This window comes from Protomyctophum parallelum, assembly GCF_964188405.1.
Source record: "Protomyctophum parallelum genome assembly, chromosome: 1".
NCBI lineage: Eukaryota > Metazoa > Chordata > Actinopteri > Myctophiformes > Myctophidae > Protomyctophum > Protomyctophum parallelum.
The window spans coordinates 12018025-12036426 of NC_139697.1; the positions used below are offsets into that span (position 1 = coordinate 12018025).

General features: G+C 44.5%; 1 protein-coding gene across 1 annotated transcript; it reads right to left on the reverse strand.

Annotated features, from left to right (window-relative positions):
* Window positions 1-3341: 3341 nt before the first annotated feature.
* fkbp9 (FKBP prolyl isomerase 9) lies at window positions 3342-18010 on the reverse strand. The gene is made up of 10 exons (XM_083770031.1): window positions 17412-18010; window positions 16717-16862; window positions 11717-11906; window positions 11314-11459; window positions 10755-10944; window positions 7720-7865; window positions 7134-7323; window positions 5828-5973; window positions 5565-5728; window positions 3342-3579 (listed from the first exon to the last, which is right to left on the reverse strand). The coding sequence occupies exons 1-10, from the start codon at window positions 17618-17620 to the stop codon at window positions 3400-3402; spliced, it is 1707 nt and encodes a 568-aa protein (XP_083626157.1). The 5' UTR covers window positions 17621-18010; the 3' UTR covers window positions 3342-3399.
* Between the last annotated feature and the right edge of the window lie 392 nt (window positions 18011-18402).

Consider the following 18402-nt stretch of genomic DNA (forward strand, 5'->3'; position numbering starts at 1 on the left):
ACAAACACACCAGCATGCTTCCACAAACAAAGGACACGCTGGCCAGGCTTTAAAATACCTGCTCCAATCAGACCAGGTGTGCCTCATTAGGCCTAAGCCCCACCCACCTAGGACAGGGCAGGCATGTGTGTGTGTGTGTGTGTGTGTGTGTGTGTGTGTGTGTGTGTGTGTGTGTTCTGGTAGTGTTAACTCAGTATAGTGTTAACACAGTATAATTTATACCAGGGGTAGGCATTAGGCAACCTTGGGCTCGGGTGCCTGGCATAAGTGTGTGAGAGAGGATTAACATAAAATTACTTTTTTTAAATGTAGCCAAATGTAGTCAAAAATCCTGCACATAATTCCACATTCATTCAAACTCGATCTGAACCGAGTCCAATGATCATTATTACATTATTACAATGTCCACTACTGAGGTGAAAGAAAATATTTCAAAAGAAGTTAAAAGATTAAGGCCTGGGCCGGCCAAGCGGTCCAGGCACCTAGGCTGGTAATCCAGCCTGACAGCGTGTCACGGGTTTGAGTCCCGATCCCGACGACCCTTGCTGCGTCTTACCCATATCTCTCTCCCCCTTTCCTGTAAAAACTACTGTAATCTATTCATAAAGGCAAAAAGCCCAAAATAATATCTTAAAAGTTATTAGATTATAAAAAAAATTATGCTGGAAATATTTCTATATTTGACATGGTGTCATAATTAAACATGATGAATGTGTGCCACACTGACTATCTAGAAAATAAAAACATGGCACTTCATTTCAAAAAGGTTGCAGACCCTGATTTATACAATTGGGGTAGTCTCCCTGCTCTTCTATTGAAACATTTTAAAGATATGTTTTGGCTGGCAGGAAATGGGGAGAGAGATGGGGGCACACACAGCTCAAAGGTCGTGGCTCGCAGGGAACGGGATTCGAACGCACGACCAGCTGTCAGACTGGATTAGCAGTTTATAGTGTCCCAGACGTTTATGCCAGCCTGCCCTATGGAGACATTTTAGAGTTAGATCCTGTGTCGGGTTAAACACTGATTGTGTCCCCAGAGAAAGCAGGCAGGCTCTATTAGGACAGTGGTAAAAATGTTAGCACTTAATGAAGGAGTCCCAGGTTCAAATCTGAGGCAGGATATGAAACAAAGTGTAACTCCATTCCCTGGGCCATGTGGATCTCAAGATCTACAATTTGATTTCTATTCGCTTGTTTTTTTGGTTGTCTTTTCATTAACCAAATTTACATAAATATACAGACAATAATCCCAGAATGTGGGACTGCACACACACACACACACACACACAGTACTTACACCAGGCATCAATAATTAAATCTAAAACAGTGCTGGAATATACCGTTTACCATTTACATCTAAGAACTCAATATTTTAAACTAAACTGTAACTCAAACTGTTTGACGTATTTTGTGAATTGAATTGAATTTATTATTATTATTTATTTATTTATTTAATTTTATTTAATTTTAATTTAGAATTTTGCTAGAAAGAGAAACGGAGGCAGTGACAATAGGTGTGTTTAGGAGTGGAACTTTATTCAAATTAAATCTTTGCACCAACATTAGCATCACTATTCCTGTGCATGAAATAATTCAAACAAAAACAAAACAGAATCTCAGTTATTTCTGGCACACACACACACACACGCACACACGCACACACGCACACACACACGCAAAAGAAACATGGATGCACAAGGGTCATATGCTAAGTTTTGACAAGACAATTGTCAATAATACACTTGAAAACCATCAAATCAAGATTAATACAAGACCCAATTACAACAGTAACATTTCAGGATTCAGGGACATTTCAGTGTCACATGTCATCATGAGCTGTGGTCTTGCAAATGTGGCCAGCATACAGGTGACATCTGAGCACATTTAGCTTCCACTGTAATCCACAAATGTAGTGAAATCTTACCCTGACGTGTGTACACTATACAGAGGACATGTCCGCTGATCAAGCCGTCCTGTTTGTACTTGTTGCTCAAATAAATAAGTGAGGCATCAAGCTCAAATTCAGACCCAAGGGGTGAATTTCCCGAGTGAGCAGTTGGAAGCTCACCTGGAAGCTTGAGAACCCAGTGAAGTGGAAGCACGAGACAATTGTTAACAATAAAAAGGTGTAGAGATACAGATCCACGGAGTGCATCATCATCAATGAGTAAAGCCTGATTTATACGCAGTGTTGCACACAGAAAATAGGCTATCTACAAGCTTGCAATGCATTGTGAGCCAATATTTGGGCTATTTCCGCGGTGACACTGGCACACAACACTGGCACACAACCCCGGCGTAATAAGGCACTGGTTTAATCTGAGATTGGAGTGAGTGGGACGATGGTTCTTTAGGGTAAAAAAAATAAAGAAATAATGTATACAAAAAATGGTTGTCTCCAGTGCAGCTCTCTTCTCCCCTGTATTCTCAGACAGAATCTACCTGCATGTGAACACATCATCTTTAGTTCCTCGCCTCTATTCTATTTTGTCTTGTTCGTTCAGATCGTGCCTTCGGTGTACCGAGTGTTCTTGGCTCCTTTTCTTTTCTCACCAAATAAATCACATTCAATATAGAAAATTCACAACAATGGCAAAACGTGAAACAAAATACAGAAAGAACTTGATGTGAGAGGACATATTAAAAAAAGGGAACCGCCGTCAACCGCATTGTCCTTAAATTAAGCATTTTCCCCATGAACCACTGTAACAACGAACACTGCCCTCTTTCGACATTGATTATTTTCTTCCTCGACACACTTTCATACACAGCAAAATCCTGAGGCGTAATTTAACCCTCTCGTGCAGGTAACAATTTTACATGACCTGTCAAATGAATAAGTTCTGACCCAGGCCGTTGCAGAACCATTCATCCAGCCTGAGACAACCTGGGCAACCCCAGGAGACAGACCCTGGTTGAATTAATACTCCGGATTTTACTGCATGCTCTCTTCAGAACCCTATTGAAACTATATTTTACCCTGGATCATTTCAGTGGTAAAACATTAGCTTACACTTATACGAACAATTCATGCTCTGAGCGACAAGTTTCAACCAACATGTCGCAGGACGAAAGTGACGTCAAAGCGACAAATTATGTTTGCCACACAAGACTACATCCACGTCCTTGTCTACGTTTTGTGGCAACATTGCCGTGTCGGCGAGTCGCAGACACTGTGACTGTTCAGAAGTCATAAGGTTGAGAGACACTTGAAGCTCAAAGCATAAATTGACCGTTACTATTTGACCTTACTGTACAGTGTGTACATTATGTATCATTATCATCCGCCCCATCCTCATTCCTTCAACGCCCCACCCCCCACACCCCCCAAACATTTAATCTGTTCCCCAACCCTCCCCACCGTCGACCTGAGACAGATCTTTAGACTTCAGGGCCGTCATAGCTCGTCGTGATCGACCGGTTCGTCCGCTTTCAGTTTGAACTCGTCCTCTGTGATCTTTCCGTCCTGGTTGCGGTCCTGGTTGGAGAACATGTTGTCGATGATGCGGTACGGGTCGAAGCCGGGCGCCAGGCGACCTTTCCCCTCGTTCACCTGCCGCAGGATGTAGTCAGTGAACTAGGGGGAGGAAAGTAGAGAATCTGCTTTTAGGATGATACAGTAGACGAAATAGGAGAGGCGAGGTAGGAAAGGCGACAAAGTAAAAACAAGGGAAGAAAAAGAAGGAAGACAAGATGCTAACAAATGGTATAGGAGAGGTGAGATAGGAGAGGTCAGATAGGAATGGTGAGGTAGGAGAGGTCAGATAGGAATGGTGAGGTAGGAAAGGCAAGATATAAGAGGCGAAAAAGAAAAACGAGAGAGGAAAAAGATAGGAGAGGTGAGATATGAAAGGCAATTTAGGAACAAATGGAGAGGTGAGGGGAGACAGGAGAGGTCAGATTAACGAGATGGGAACGATGACATGGGAAAAGTGAGATGGGAGATGTGAGATATGAAAGGAAAAATAGGAAAGGAAAAACAATTATATAGTATTTTGTCCATAAATTCCACACGGCTTAGTAACAGCAGTGTGCATGAATGTACTCGTGCGCATGCATGCATGACAGACTCAGAGCATCAGGTGGAAAAGCACGAGATGTAAATTTAATGAGCACACAATGTAAATCTGACAACGACAACATCAGCCACAGTGCATCTAGTGGCCAACAGGTGACCATAGGGTCTGACTACAGCCCTCGGCAGATTGGCTCTAACAGGACCTGAACAAAGAGGACAAGGAGAGATGCAAAACACCTGCAGTTGGAAATGTCAACATTACAGATGTAGAGAGCAGCGCAGTCAGCTCAAACTATGTTTCTGACGGGAGCCAGGTGTGTGTCCTCTGCCTGCCTCGGACGTGGTGGGTGGTCAGCGGTGTTGATTTTGTCAACTAAAACTGACGAAAACACTAACACTAACACTAACGGGTCGTATCAACGTTATTAAAATGTCCATCCTGCCAAAAATGTTGTACTTATTTCAAACTATTCCGTTATATCTACCCAAATCTTTTTTCCCCGAGCGATCAGTTATAATTTCATCTAACTACTCAGCATCAATTTCAATTTCCCAAGGAGGTATGCAGTAGGCTATATTATACGAATGTCTATTTGGTAAATGTTTGTATCTTATTTTCTGTTTGTCACGTTCCTTTATTATATTTATTTTTTATTTATTCATTCATTATTCTCTTTTGTTTATCTTGCTTACTTTACTATATATATATATATATATATATATATATATATATATATATATATATATATATTATTTTTTTTTAATTATGTTTTGCCTCCCCTACGACCCATGGGAGGGTGGGAGGGTGAACGGGAGGGTAGGCTGGGCAAGCGTGACCACTCTTGGTCACTCTGCCCAACCTAAGGGGAAGGGTTTGCACAAAAAAAAACAAAAAAAAAACAGGGAATATCACCAACAACAATAACGATGTAAAACTAACTTTGTACATCTCCCTGAATAAATAAATATATAAAAAAAAAAAAAAAAAAAAGAGTTCTGCCCAAACCCGACCCTACCCGACGTTTTAGGGCCAGGCTGGCCTCGGGTTAAGTGAAAAAAGAAATAAAATAAAACAATCTACTAAAAATACATTTCAACTGCCCCTGTAGGCCTAACGGACGGACATGGCAGTGGACGAGGCGAGGCAGCTCAAAGTGAACTTTGCTCAGGCATCTAGTTTGTTGCCGTCAGACCTTCCTAGCCCGTGTTATTAGAGAACAACGGGCGACAATGGTCCAGTCTGCTGGGCTCGTGCCCAGTAGGTCCCAGTTAGGGCCTGGCCTTAGTTTACAGGCCCGTTGAGAACTCTACACTGAACAAAGAATGTATGGCCTTGAGCGTTGTGTCCCGGAGTTGTGTATCAGTCTACCGGTCTTCGTTGAATTGTGTGGAAGTCAACTAGCATTAGCCACAAAATGTGTTGGGTTTGCAGGGCAGGCAGATGAGATAGGAAAGGCAGGCAGACAACAAAGGGAACCGTTTCTGGGATGCGCGCGTGCGCACACACACACACACACACACACACACACACTGATGACACGTACCTCAGAGGGCTCCACCTGCAGGTTGGCGTCTTTGTCCATCTCAGTGAAGAGGTCCGGGGAGACGTCATCGTTCCAGATGAACATGTACCCGTCAGGGAGACCCTCCTCCATCTCTACGAGCTCAATGTCAAACACCAGCACCGCGCTGCCTGGGACCTCATCAGCTGTCATACACACACACACACACAGTATACCGGTTGAGATCAGGCGTGAAGCACAAGCACCAGTGTGAGTGAGTGAGTGAGTGCGTGCGTGAGACTTACTGACTCCCCTCTCCCCATAGCCTAGGTGAGGAGGGATGACCAGATGTCTCTTCTCTCCCACACACATGTCCTTCAGTCCCTCCTCCATGCCTGGTACCACCTGGTTGGCTCCCAGGACTATGTTGTACGTCTTACCATAGTTGTGCCTTCACACCCAGGATAGAGACAGAGAGAGAGAGAGAGAAGCAATGTGGGGTGTCAACGATCAATAAAATATTCAATCCTATGAAAAATGTTTTACCAAAATGTGAATAATGAGTAGTGGGCAGTAGTGACAAACAGATCTGGCATAATCTAACATGGACTATGTTCTTTTATCTATTTATATCAAGCGGTGTGACAAGCGACAGGGTGATTTGATTAGGTCTAGCTAGTTCTAATATTTATTTTTCAGTAAGCTCACTTTGTGTCTTGCTTAATAAGCACCATGAAGTTGACCTTACATGGACGGATTACTGCAGGGTTTAAAACAAACAAACCATGGGTCGCGTGGAAGTGACATAATTGCTGTGCACCATTAAGACCGAGCGCCACCTCAACATTGACCTGGAAATGAACGGTGACAGAATGCTATATCTGGCTGCCGGACTCAAAGCATCAAAGTATAATTCTGTCAATGTTTAACGTGACATGAGCGCTTCGATGGGTTTCATAGGATAGTGGTGAAAGAGAGACGGTGCCTGTGCTACGTTTACGATCCCTCAGCCTAGATAAGAACACAGGTCATGGGAACGGTAACCAGCGTGGGAAGTGGGAACCGTGCTATACATTTAATGTGATAGATATCAATGGGTGTTATAGGCTGGCGGTGAATGAGAGCCAACATGGGAACCGTGCCAGTATTGCGGCGGTGGTTTCACCTGAGGTGACTGTAATCTCTCCCAGACTCCCACACATTCCACAAACAAACTGAAAACCCTCCTGTCTCTGCTGTATCTGTGAGACCTTTCAGGGACGAAAACTAAATAGAAACTAAGCTATGATGACTATGATGACAATTTCGTCAACAAATAAGAACTAGGGAAAAATGTTTATGAGGGGCTAGTACAGAAGAGATATGTTTGGTTGCGCCGGGAGTTGCATTGAAAATAGCCGATCTACAAGTTCAGCGTGACGCATTGTGACCTTGTCCTATCTATGACAGAATATAGTAATATATCTGCTGTACAAATCTGATTGGTTCCCAGGAACCTGTCAAAAGGCTTGCCAAAAGATGCATCCGAATGTTCACCACATTATTTGACACATTTGTTTCCAGTATAAACCTGGCTAGATCATTTCTGCCACACACTATGGCTTCACTCACGTGGAGTCAATGGCCGAGCCGTCCATCAGCGTTGCGTTGTAGTGATATTTGACAAAGTCGCCTTTCTTGGTCAGTTTGTCACACGGCTCGGGTTTGTGGGTGGTGATGGTCACCGCGCTGTCTGACGGGTTGTGGAAGTCGATGATGTGAACGTCAAACACCAGCACAGCCGAACCTGGGATCTTAGTGCCTGACGAAAAAGAAAAAAAATGATAGATAAAAGTCATTACTTTTGAAAGACTGATACTAGATAGTTCCTGGTTCTTACATTTGTGTGTGTGTACTGTGTACACATGTGCGTGTTTAAATAACATGCCATCTAAATGATATTCCTAACGTTGTGGACAAGAAAAAGCAGTAACATAGAACATGAGAACTAATGACCAAGTTATCTCTGCTAGGAGTAGGTAGCCACACACACACACACACACACACACACACACACACACACACACACCCATTTTGTGTATGCATGTAATCTAATCTAATTGTATAAATGTTTATTCTTGTAATCTATTATTATAATTGAAAGTTTTACAGATAGTGCACTACTATCTGCAATTTGTTCACACACACACACACACACCTGTGCCCTCCTCTCCGTATCCGAGGTGAGGTGGGATGATGACGGTGCGTCTCTCTCCCATGCAGACCCCGATCAGACCCTCATCCATGCCGGCGATCACGTAGCCCTTCCCCACGTAGGTGTCGTAGGTGCGGTTACGAGAGTAGCTGTGAAATTAACAGCATGGTTCGGTTATTAGCAAACATCAGTAATAAATAATCCGCTGTCTCGTATATGGCAGGGGGTCCCCAAAACCTTTCCATGCTAAGGAAGGAGCCCCAAATAGCCATGCACAGCCTCTGCCTGCGGGCCCGATAATTGTGAAACCTCTTTTTGTACGAAAAACTAAATCAAAACCAAAACTACAAGCTCACAATGCAGAGAGACAGAAAAGACATGATCATGACAGTAATTCAGCATTACTCTCTGCAAACATGGTTGGTTCTTTTTACCCATTTAGTTTTAAGAATGCATTTCCTTCCTTGTATGACACTCAGAAAAGGATTTGAGAATCCCTGGCTTAAATGATTACTACCGCCACCAGCACTACTATCAATAATAATAGTAGTTAGAGCAGCAACATCTGCTTTTACTGGCACAGTAAGAACCTGTTATGCAAACGTGGTTGTGTGATGGTGCAATGATCATGATATTAGCTCTCTGGTTGTCTCTGGCGGAACTGTCGGTGGGAGGTTTGATAAAAGTGGACATGAAGTAAAACCATTTATGTGGCAGCTGGGAGACCTTGAGACCTGGCCAAAACTTTAGAATTTGAGGGGGTGGGGAGGGAGAGAGACAAATTTGCACACGGCAGAACACATTTCACACACTAGGAATGTTCAGGGGAACATTCAGGGCACTAAAGGTGTATGTATTCAAAGTGGCAGGGTTGGGACATACGTTGTGCATTTCCACAATTAACCACGTATTGGATTTGGATCATCTGATTTGCTGTGATTTAGTGACAACCCTTTTAGTGCATCATCTGAAGCCACTACAAATTAACCCATTCTGACCGGGCACCCATTTTGGTGTCAGCATCATGTTATGCTTTAGCTATTGAAAAATAGCAGATCTACAAGCTCATATCGCGCCACCGAGTGGCGCGATACGAGCTTGTAGGTCTGCTATTTTTTGAAAAATCGAAGAACGACTGACATTTTTAGAATCTGATCTCAGGTCAGAATGGGTTCATCAGACCAGTGTGTGTCCGGCGGAAACCTCGTATGAATCTGATCTCAGGTCAGAATGGGTTAAGCCCGAGGCCCCTACATGCTCCAATGTTAGCCATCAACCATAGAAACCTACCTCGATGGGTGGGGAATAAATACAAAATGACACCACTGAGCTGTGTGGGGGATAAGCGGTGATGTGGTCACCTCACCTCAGCACACAAAGCCGTTTTATGACGTCTGACAGAAGACAAACGGGAGGTATAAACTGCAGACACTGTTGCTATTTCTGCAAAGGGAAACTATTCAAAGATGCACTATGCTTGATTAAACTGTTAAACTGGCTGGCATTTAACAGTAATTCAGCCTTGAACAGAATCATCAAACATTCTGTTATTGAGTTTAACAGATTAGCCACTAATATTACCAAAACAATGTGCTGCCAAAAGAAGGGAAAATGTTACAAAGAGATATTTCTAGGAGTTAGATAATAGTAGTCTTGAGCCAAAGGATGTTGTCAGCTCTGAACAGTGTTACTGTAGAAGTGTAATAAGTTAGTTAGTTTCATTACTCCTTACATTGCTATATTACTTTCGCTACGCACCACCACCCTTTCCGAAAAGGTGATGTGCAATACCACCTTGAACACGTGACTGCTAGATTACCAGCCCATGTGCGCACACATGTCAACAGAAATCAACTTAAATCTCACAGCTCACAGTTAGTACTGGAACACCTTAGGGCTGCTGCCTAAGTCCTAGACTCTACTCCCTGTACATGCATGACTGGGTTTCCACTCAGAAGAGTAACATCATAATAAAGTACGCTGATGACACGACCATCCTGGGCCTTATTAAGGGATGAAACGAGTCAACGTACAGGGAACAGGTGAACAACATCATCAGCCACGGGGAGGACAATGACCTCGTCCTCAACGTGGACAAAACTAAGTAAGTAATTCTGGACTTTAGGAAGGGACCTCACACACACACTGGAACCCCTCACCATCAAGGGGACAGAGGTGGAGCAGGCAGACAGCTTCAAGTTCCTTGGCCTTCATGTGTCAAAACATCTGGGCTGGAAGGAAAACACTGTTGCTACAGTGAAAAAAGCACAGCAGCGGCTGTACTTTATTAGGATGCTGAAGAAGGCCGGACTTGGTCCTCAGTGGCATCACGGTGTGGTTTGGAAACACTACCCAATACAAGCTGAGAGGAAATCGCTGCAACGAGCTGTCAAAAGTGCGGAGAGAATTATTGGATTCAATCTCCCTGCCATGGACACAATCTATACACACTGCCCAACACTGGCTCTGACACCATAACAAATTGTAAAGCGTTCCATGGTTCAACATTCGGGATGAACTCCGCTCACACACCGTGGCATTGTGGCTTGACTCGGGGCATTTTAAAAAGTTTCACATGCAGGATGTCTATAAAATAAATGGATGGCATCAAACAAGAAAGGTTCAGATCTCCTTTCACTCGCCCTGTTGGTTAATGAGGAGATGCTGCCACCCTGTGGACAAAATGAGTAACAGCAGGGCAGGCACACATTGCCTTTCATCATGCAGTAAATGATAGTTAAGTTCAATGATCCAAAACCATTTTTATGTGGAAACAGTAACACAAAGAGTTATGAGTCATCATGACCTAATGCTTCATCACTGAGTAAGTCGACCCATATGTCTTTTCAACAGTAAAAAGGATCAACGTGCGTTAGCCCCTCCTCACACAGGTGATTTTTTCAGTTGTTTATGGCTGTGGTTCTCAACCTTTTCAGGCCGTGACCCTCCCAAAATAATCATGTGAACTCCACCCCCACGCGGACAAACACCTGCATTAAGACACTAACAGACAAACTGATACACACACACACACACACCTGGAGTCGAAGAAGGTTCCATCGAGCAGTGAGCCGTTATAGTGGTAACGCACAAAGTCTCCTTCAACAGTCTTCCTGGCGCAGGGCTCCGGCACCTCCTGGTTGGCGACCGTGATGCCGTCTCTGGGGTTGTGGAGGTCCAGCAGAACCACGTCAAACACCAGAGAGGCCTGTCCTGGGATGTCACTTCCTGCAAGGGGACAGACACACGAAGGACGAGACAAATAAACCACCAGGAGACACGTCATGGAGAGACATTACAGAATTATAGACTTAATTTACTATATCACTACTTTGTCTGCAGTAATTTCCAAATGAGGGAAATTCTATACCCCAAATATATATATAATATGAAATGATCATATCTATTTTAACCTTTCTTCCTAGCGTTCCTAATTCTATTTTGTGGCATGTAAATTTTTTTAAGATGAAAATATCAGATCTAGAGTAGGCTGGATCAGCCACTTTTGCACGATTGTACAAGAAAGTATAAAACTGGCCTGTGATTCAGCTGAAGTCATCTACAGCGTAACGTGTGAAGAAGTGGCAGGAAACTCACCGTCTCCGTTCTCGCCGTAGCCCATGGATGGAGGCATGGTGATGATGCGTCGCTCTCCCACGCACATTCCCAGGAGGCCCTTGTCCATGCCAGCGATCAGCCACCCGATGCCGACGTAGGTGTCATAGGTACGCAGGCGGGTGTGACTAGAAGATTAGGTGAATTCACATGTTAAATTATTTAAAAAAATTCTAAAACGGCGATACCCAACTTGTGAGCCGTGACCACAGGTTGTTAACCTTTGGTCACCCTTGTTTGTTACAGAGTGACGAAGATATGTCTGCATAGTAGGAAGCCATGTCTTTGTCAATCACTAGCGTCAATCGAAAGAAAAGATGTCAAGAAGGAGTACAAGGAGAGAGAAATCCTAGGAGAGCTACTCTGCTGCGAAGGCGCGTCTCACCTGGAGTCGAACAGAGTCCCGTCCAGCAGCGTTCCGTTGTAGTGGTAACGCACATAGTCGGACACCTCCACCTTCCTGACACAGACCTCGGGCGTGTGGTAGGTGTTGCTCTGGACGCCATCCTCTGGGTTCCACACATCCAAGAGCAGCACGTCAAAATGCAGGATGGAGTCAGCGGGAATGAGGTCACCTGAGAGAGGGAGGGAGAGAAGGAGGAAGGGAGGTTTATTTTTTGTGACCAACTTTCATTATTATAATTTTACGTTTTTCGAGGGAAGAGACATTACGTTGTATCAGCATGATTCTAAACTACGTCCGTCATGGTAACGCCCCACCTGCCTCTGATTGGCCTGCCGACACTGTCCATCTTACCAGACCTTCGAGGTGGATAGCTATGGTGTATAGTCTGATGACACTGACGCGAGGTTACTCCGTGGTGGGAACACACACACACACCTCGACTTGTTCTTCTGTTGAGCGCTTCCTGTTTTGTGTATGCATGTAATCTAATCTTTTTATTCTTTTAATCTATGTTAATTGCAAGTTTTACAGATAGTGTACTACTGCAATTTACACACACACAAGTTAGCACAAGCCTTCCCCTTTCTTGTCTTCTCCAATTATCTACCTCATTCATGGACACACACACACACACACACACACACACACACACACACACACACACACACACACACACACACACACACACACACACACACACACACACACACACACACACACAGAGAGAGAGAGACCTTTTTCCAGTACACACACACACACACAGGGAAAAGAGACATTTTTCCAGTACAATAATGTTTCAAGTTTACACATACAAATAAATTATATTAATCAGTGCTGCAGATCAAACAATTGTGTGACAATTTAAGAACTTTGTGCTAAATGTATCAGGTCCCAGCTCAAATCTGATTACCGGTATTTGGGGGGGGTCAAAGCCTGAAATGGTTAAGAATCACTGATGTACGCCAAACAGTAGTCCAGCATATACTTTTTCCTTCTTCTTCATTTAACCGTGCTGCTCTCATGCGAGGTAGACTGTACAAATCAATGAGGTACATGTACCACTAATGAGATGCCTGCAAAGTGCAGCGATCTGCACGAGGTTTCCCCCTCGCACCACATGCAACCACCGAGTGGTACTACTGGTACGACGCAACGATCACAAGGAAGATCCATGCCAAAAACAAAAAGAGGCAAAACACAGCGTCATGTAAGTTAATACCTCCTTGGGGGTGTTTTTTGCCACACAGGCATGAAAGGGAGGAGGGGGAACACGCTGCACAAAAGGAGGAGGGCAGGGCAGTGATTACACCCAGACTACTACACTACACTGGTGAGCTGGCAGCTCAGTGTGCAGTGCTCAGACTCACTGTCACTGGGCCTCCTCCTGCAAAGCCCTCCCGTCTCCTTTTCTTCGGTCACATTGTGTTCCTTCTTTTCTCTATCTCTCTCCCTCAGTCTGTCATATAGGCTATAGTATTGCAAAAAAAATATCCTGAACATGTTAGCACAAGCCTTCCCCTTTCTTGTCTTCTCCAATTATCTACCACATTCATGGGCACACACCAACACACCGACACCTTTAATTTTGGTGACTCAGAACACAGTAGCCTGTAGCCATGCTAATACACAATTACACAAACCAGACCAGTTACTACAGATGCTTTGATTTTGGTTTGATTTCAACGCAATAAACATAATCTCTGCCACTGTTGCGGTACTTAAGTTTCCACTGAAATTAACAGAATGCTTAATGATCCACAGGAATTGCAGTGGATCAGTTAGCAGGACAGTCACAATACAGCATGCATTGCGGTGATTGGGCAGTGAGTGAACTCAAACAGTCAATACATATTATTGTCTCCACCAGGCCGTAGGCATGTGGGGAGAGTATGTTTTGCACTCCGTCCGTCCGTGTGTCCGTCCGTCCGTGTGTGTGTCCGTCCGTCCGTCCGTGTGTCCGTGAGCAGCTAATCTCGGCCACCGTTAACCCGGTCGATGCCAAATTTTGCACACACACTCCCTGGATGCCAACGATGAACCTCTGCCCCAAACTTTCCAGAACGGCCTGTTATAGCGCCACCAGGAGGCCGCTTTGTGCAAAACAAGTTTTTGCACAGTACACCTACAGATTTTGTCCAAACATCACGCAAATTGGTACACAGTCTCTCTAGAGCCATTCAACGAAACCGGTCTTTCAGATTTCTCACACTCCATCCTGATTGGTTAAGATTGGCTTCCAAAGTTCACAGGAGTGCTCAGTTTCAAACAAAATGCTGCAAATCATGAACACATCGCGTGATTTCCGTGAAATTGTGCACCCACATTCCCACTAGGCCGAGGACGAAATGCCACATGAACAATTTCAACTCAGACTCAAGGTGGCGCTATAACTGGCCGAAAAGTGTTTTTACCTCTAACTGCACGGATCTGTGGATAACTTTGTATGCCAACTCCCTAGAGGCCAAGGAAAAACCTTTGCCTGGAATTTTTCACATCTGCTCTTTATAGCGCCACCAGGAGGCCGACATATTTCTATTATTACTCCTTCAGATTTTATCCAAATTTCACGCAAATCGGTATACACTATCTCCATAGTCATGTGATCAACACGGACCATTTCCCATCTTCCATCCTGATTGGCTAAGATTGGCTTCCAAAGCTCACACGATTCGTCCATTTCGAAAAAAGGCCACAAATCACAAACACAGTGTGCAATTTCCGTTAAATTATACACGCACATTTTCACTAGGCCGAGGACGACATGCCACAATTTTTTCCTCAAAATCAGCCTCACGGTGGCGCTATAACAGGCCAATTCCTGTTTTTAGCTATAACTGCATCGATCTGTATACAACTTATGTATGCACACATGGAAAAACATTGTACCTGCATCCCTCCAACACGAACCTCCGGCCCAAATCTTCCTCAACAGCCTGTTATAGCGCCACCATGAGGCCACAACCTGACCTGCCCTGGTGGAGACCTGTGCCGATTGGCACTTTGTCTAGTATTAAATCTGTTTTCTTACCCTAACCTTAACCACCAATCTCCAACCAAGGTTGGATTCATAAACAACATTCCCACCCTTCCCTGGGTCTGTAGACTCATTGACTTCACTGCTAGAGACTTTAGTGTATTATTTCATAGGGGACCAGTGGTTTCTGCTTTGTCAAATTCACTGCTCAACATACGCTACCAAATAATACTGCTTTTTCTTTTGCAGTCTCGTGGGATTTGTTACTTAATACTGCAACATTTTATTTATATGGGCATAATGTTCTATAGTCATTAATAAGTTACTGAAATTAATTAACCCATTTTGGGGCAGGAACCCCTTTTGGTGTTTTAAACATTATGTTATAATTTAGCTATTGAAAAATAGCAGATCTACACGCTCATAGCGCGCCACCGAGTGGCGCACTACGAGCTTGTAGGTCTGCTATTTTTGAGAAATCGTGAAAATATTTAGAAGATTTTTTAAATTTTTAGGTCAGGCCTAAATTAATGAAACTACAAACTAATGCCTAAATTGAACTCTCACTGTCCATCCACACAGTGCATCATGGGTAAAGGTCCCTGCACACTGCTGCATTTTTCACGTATTTAGCATTGTTTTTCCACCGGTTTTCCGAAAAACGCATCCAGTGATTCCACTCTGCAAGGACCCTTAGGCCTTTTTCGTGTATTTATATTGACAAATAGTTGTGTAATATTGCTTCCTTGTAACCAAGGATATTGTACCTAAAATTTCATTTCAGGCATTTAGCAGACGCTCTTAATCCAGAGCGATTTACAGTAAGCAAGAACAAAAACCATGGTAATACATCATCGAGGCATTGTGGTCAAGAGATTTAAAGGGATATTCCACTTTTTTCTTTTCTAACTTTATTTGTCATTTTATCATCTACTCTGGCTTCTGTGAAGTGTGAACACCCCAGACCGTTTTTGAGGAGCATTAGCCAATCCAACGTCTGGCTTTCACTCATGACATCATGTGGCAGCTAAGTCTATAGACTTTTAATGTTTGCACACTGCACAGTGGGCGCCACCTCACTTCACACGATTTTTACGATTCATTAGATATGAGATATTTGATATTAATTTTAGCTGCCCCGCCCCCTTCCTATATAAACCCATTGTAACTTCAAACTCCATTTAAGTGCCATGATAGACTCATCGAAAACACACGTTTGTGTGTGTGTGTATATATATATATATATATATATATATTACAAACTAGTGAAAAAGGTACTTGAAAAAACACTAGGAGGGCAGTATGAGTCACCAGAACCAAGGATGGGTGATTGTCTATGTTGTTATAAACAAGGATCTTTACTTAATTAAAGATCTTCAGCACCTCAGACCTAGCCTCGCGTAGTATAGCCAGCCTTCATCTGCCTTTGCAATGCATATTGCCCCAATCCCTCACGATTGTGGGAGGACTTCATGGCCGAAATGGTGACGGCCAACCAGATTCGTCTGGAACCAGGCTATAACCAACCAGGGCCCAGTATTCATATACTGAGAGGGACGAGACCTCAGACCCACTTCCTGGTCTATGATGTCACAGTGATATATTTTTTTGCGGCTTACGCCTTTTATTGATTTTTGAAGGGACAGACAGTAGGCTGACAGGAAACGGGAGAGAGATGGGGGGATGACATGCAGTAAAGGCCGTGTCGGGCTCGGGAGTCGAACCCGCGGCACACTGCGACTGGATTACCAGTCAGGTGCCCAGACCGTTACGCCACGGCCTGGGCCCGCCACGGCCTGGGCCGTGAGTGCAGTGTTAAGTGCCTTGCTCAAGGACACTTTGACATGAAGCCTGACAACCTTCTGATGTCCGCTCAGCCACCGCCACCCCTAGATTAAAACCGGTTCATACTGTACACAAATAACCAATCAAAGATGTCTTCTTCTGTGTGGCAAAGGCAAACAGACCATCACAGACACAAGACAACACACACACACACACTTACCATAGCCCTCTTTTCCATAGGCCAGCTGTGGGGGGATCTTGACCAGTCTCCTCTCATTGACACACATGCCCACCAGTGCTTTGTCCATTCCCTCGATCAGCTGCTTCTTACCCACATACACATTGTAGGTGCTGCCACGATCGTAGCTGAAACACACACACACACACACACACACACACACACACACACACACAGTCAGTAATATTAGTCAGTCCAGACAAGAACCAGAGCTGTCTTCAGAACCACAGCTCTGTCTGATAAGAACCTGAGACCTGCCTCAGCCTGTCTGTCTTCAGAACCTTGTGTCTCCAGAACAGAACCAATAGCAGTGATGCAAATAGCCTGCGTCCTGCATTGCTAGAATCTCTAAATTGAGAAAGGACGCAATCATGTCAGCCTCCAGGGGTCCTTACTGTACTCAGTACTGTACCAATTACATTGAAAACCCATTTACATCACTGCAATAGCCCTGAACCAGGGTCCTCAGAACCAGGGTGCTATCAGACTGTTCAGAAACAGAGCTCTGGTCTTGTGGCTGCTGCTTGCGTGGCTCACGGGGCAAACCCCCCCACCCCATCGGGCACACACACACACACACACACACACACACACACAAACACATCCGTGCGAAGCAGCAGCAGCTAGTCTGAAGTCAGAGGAAAACAAGTTTTAGCTAGTAAAAATAAAAAACTCACCTGGAATCAAACTTCTTGCCGTCGGGGAACACGCCGTTGTAGTGGTACCTGACAAAGTCCCCTACTTTGACCGCGCGCACGCACTGCTCTGGCACGAAGGTCTTCTCTATGACGATGTCGTCTAACGGGACCGGGGGCGCGTCACAGGCGCAGAACGCCACCAGAACCGACAGATACAACATCCCGTGCACGCACGGAAACATTTTCATACCCTTTAGCACTAGCTCTATAACGTCAAAACCCGACTGTATGACTGATGCACCGTCTTCTGTTTCGCACGCACGGGTCCGGGTCGGCTGGTTCGGTTCCTCGGCTCTCTCCGTCTGTAGTTGATCTCCTCCCCGGGTCTGACTCTGATCCTCACCGTCCGGATTGAATGGAAGCACTTTTTGCGGCACCACGTATTGCTCATGCGCACTTTGGCGTCTCGGATGTGTAAACGTGGTAACGTACACTGTGAAATCCAGAGTGTCAGTGGAGCCCGTGCAATGGTCCGTTTGGTTCCGTTTGGTACACTGTCGGACAGTCGGGGGTGGGGGTTAAACGATCACTCGGTATTTGTACTGTGTGGCGTAGTAGCTATAGGGCTCTCCCACTGTCCTGAAGATCCCTTTGGACCCCGCCTCTAAAAATCAAACGTCCAAACTTTCATTTTTATTTTGCCCCCAGCCCACTGAGCCCAGAGCGCATTCCTCGCTGTTTAAAAGGTTGTGTGGGGGGAAGGATTAAGAAGGCATCGCACTTTAGGATCTTAAAAGTTTAGTTAAGTTTTAGAGTTTCATATAATAAAAAAAAAGGAGGGGGGTCCCCTCTATTTCCCAGGGAGGAATGTCTCTACGTGGCAATGGGAGGGGGTTGCTATTATGACGTTTCTCTCTGTCTCTGGACCACCAGGGGTCTAATTAGTGGTCAGGGAACATCCACAGTCTGACTGTAAAGAGACTGAACTGAAGATATAAATAAACGTGCAAAAAAAACACAACTAAACACA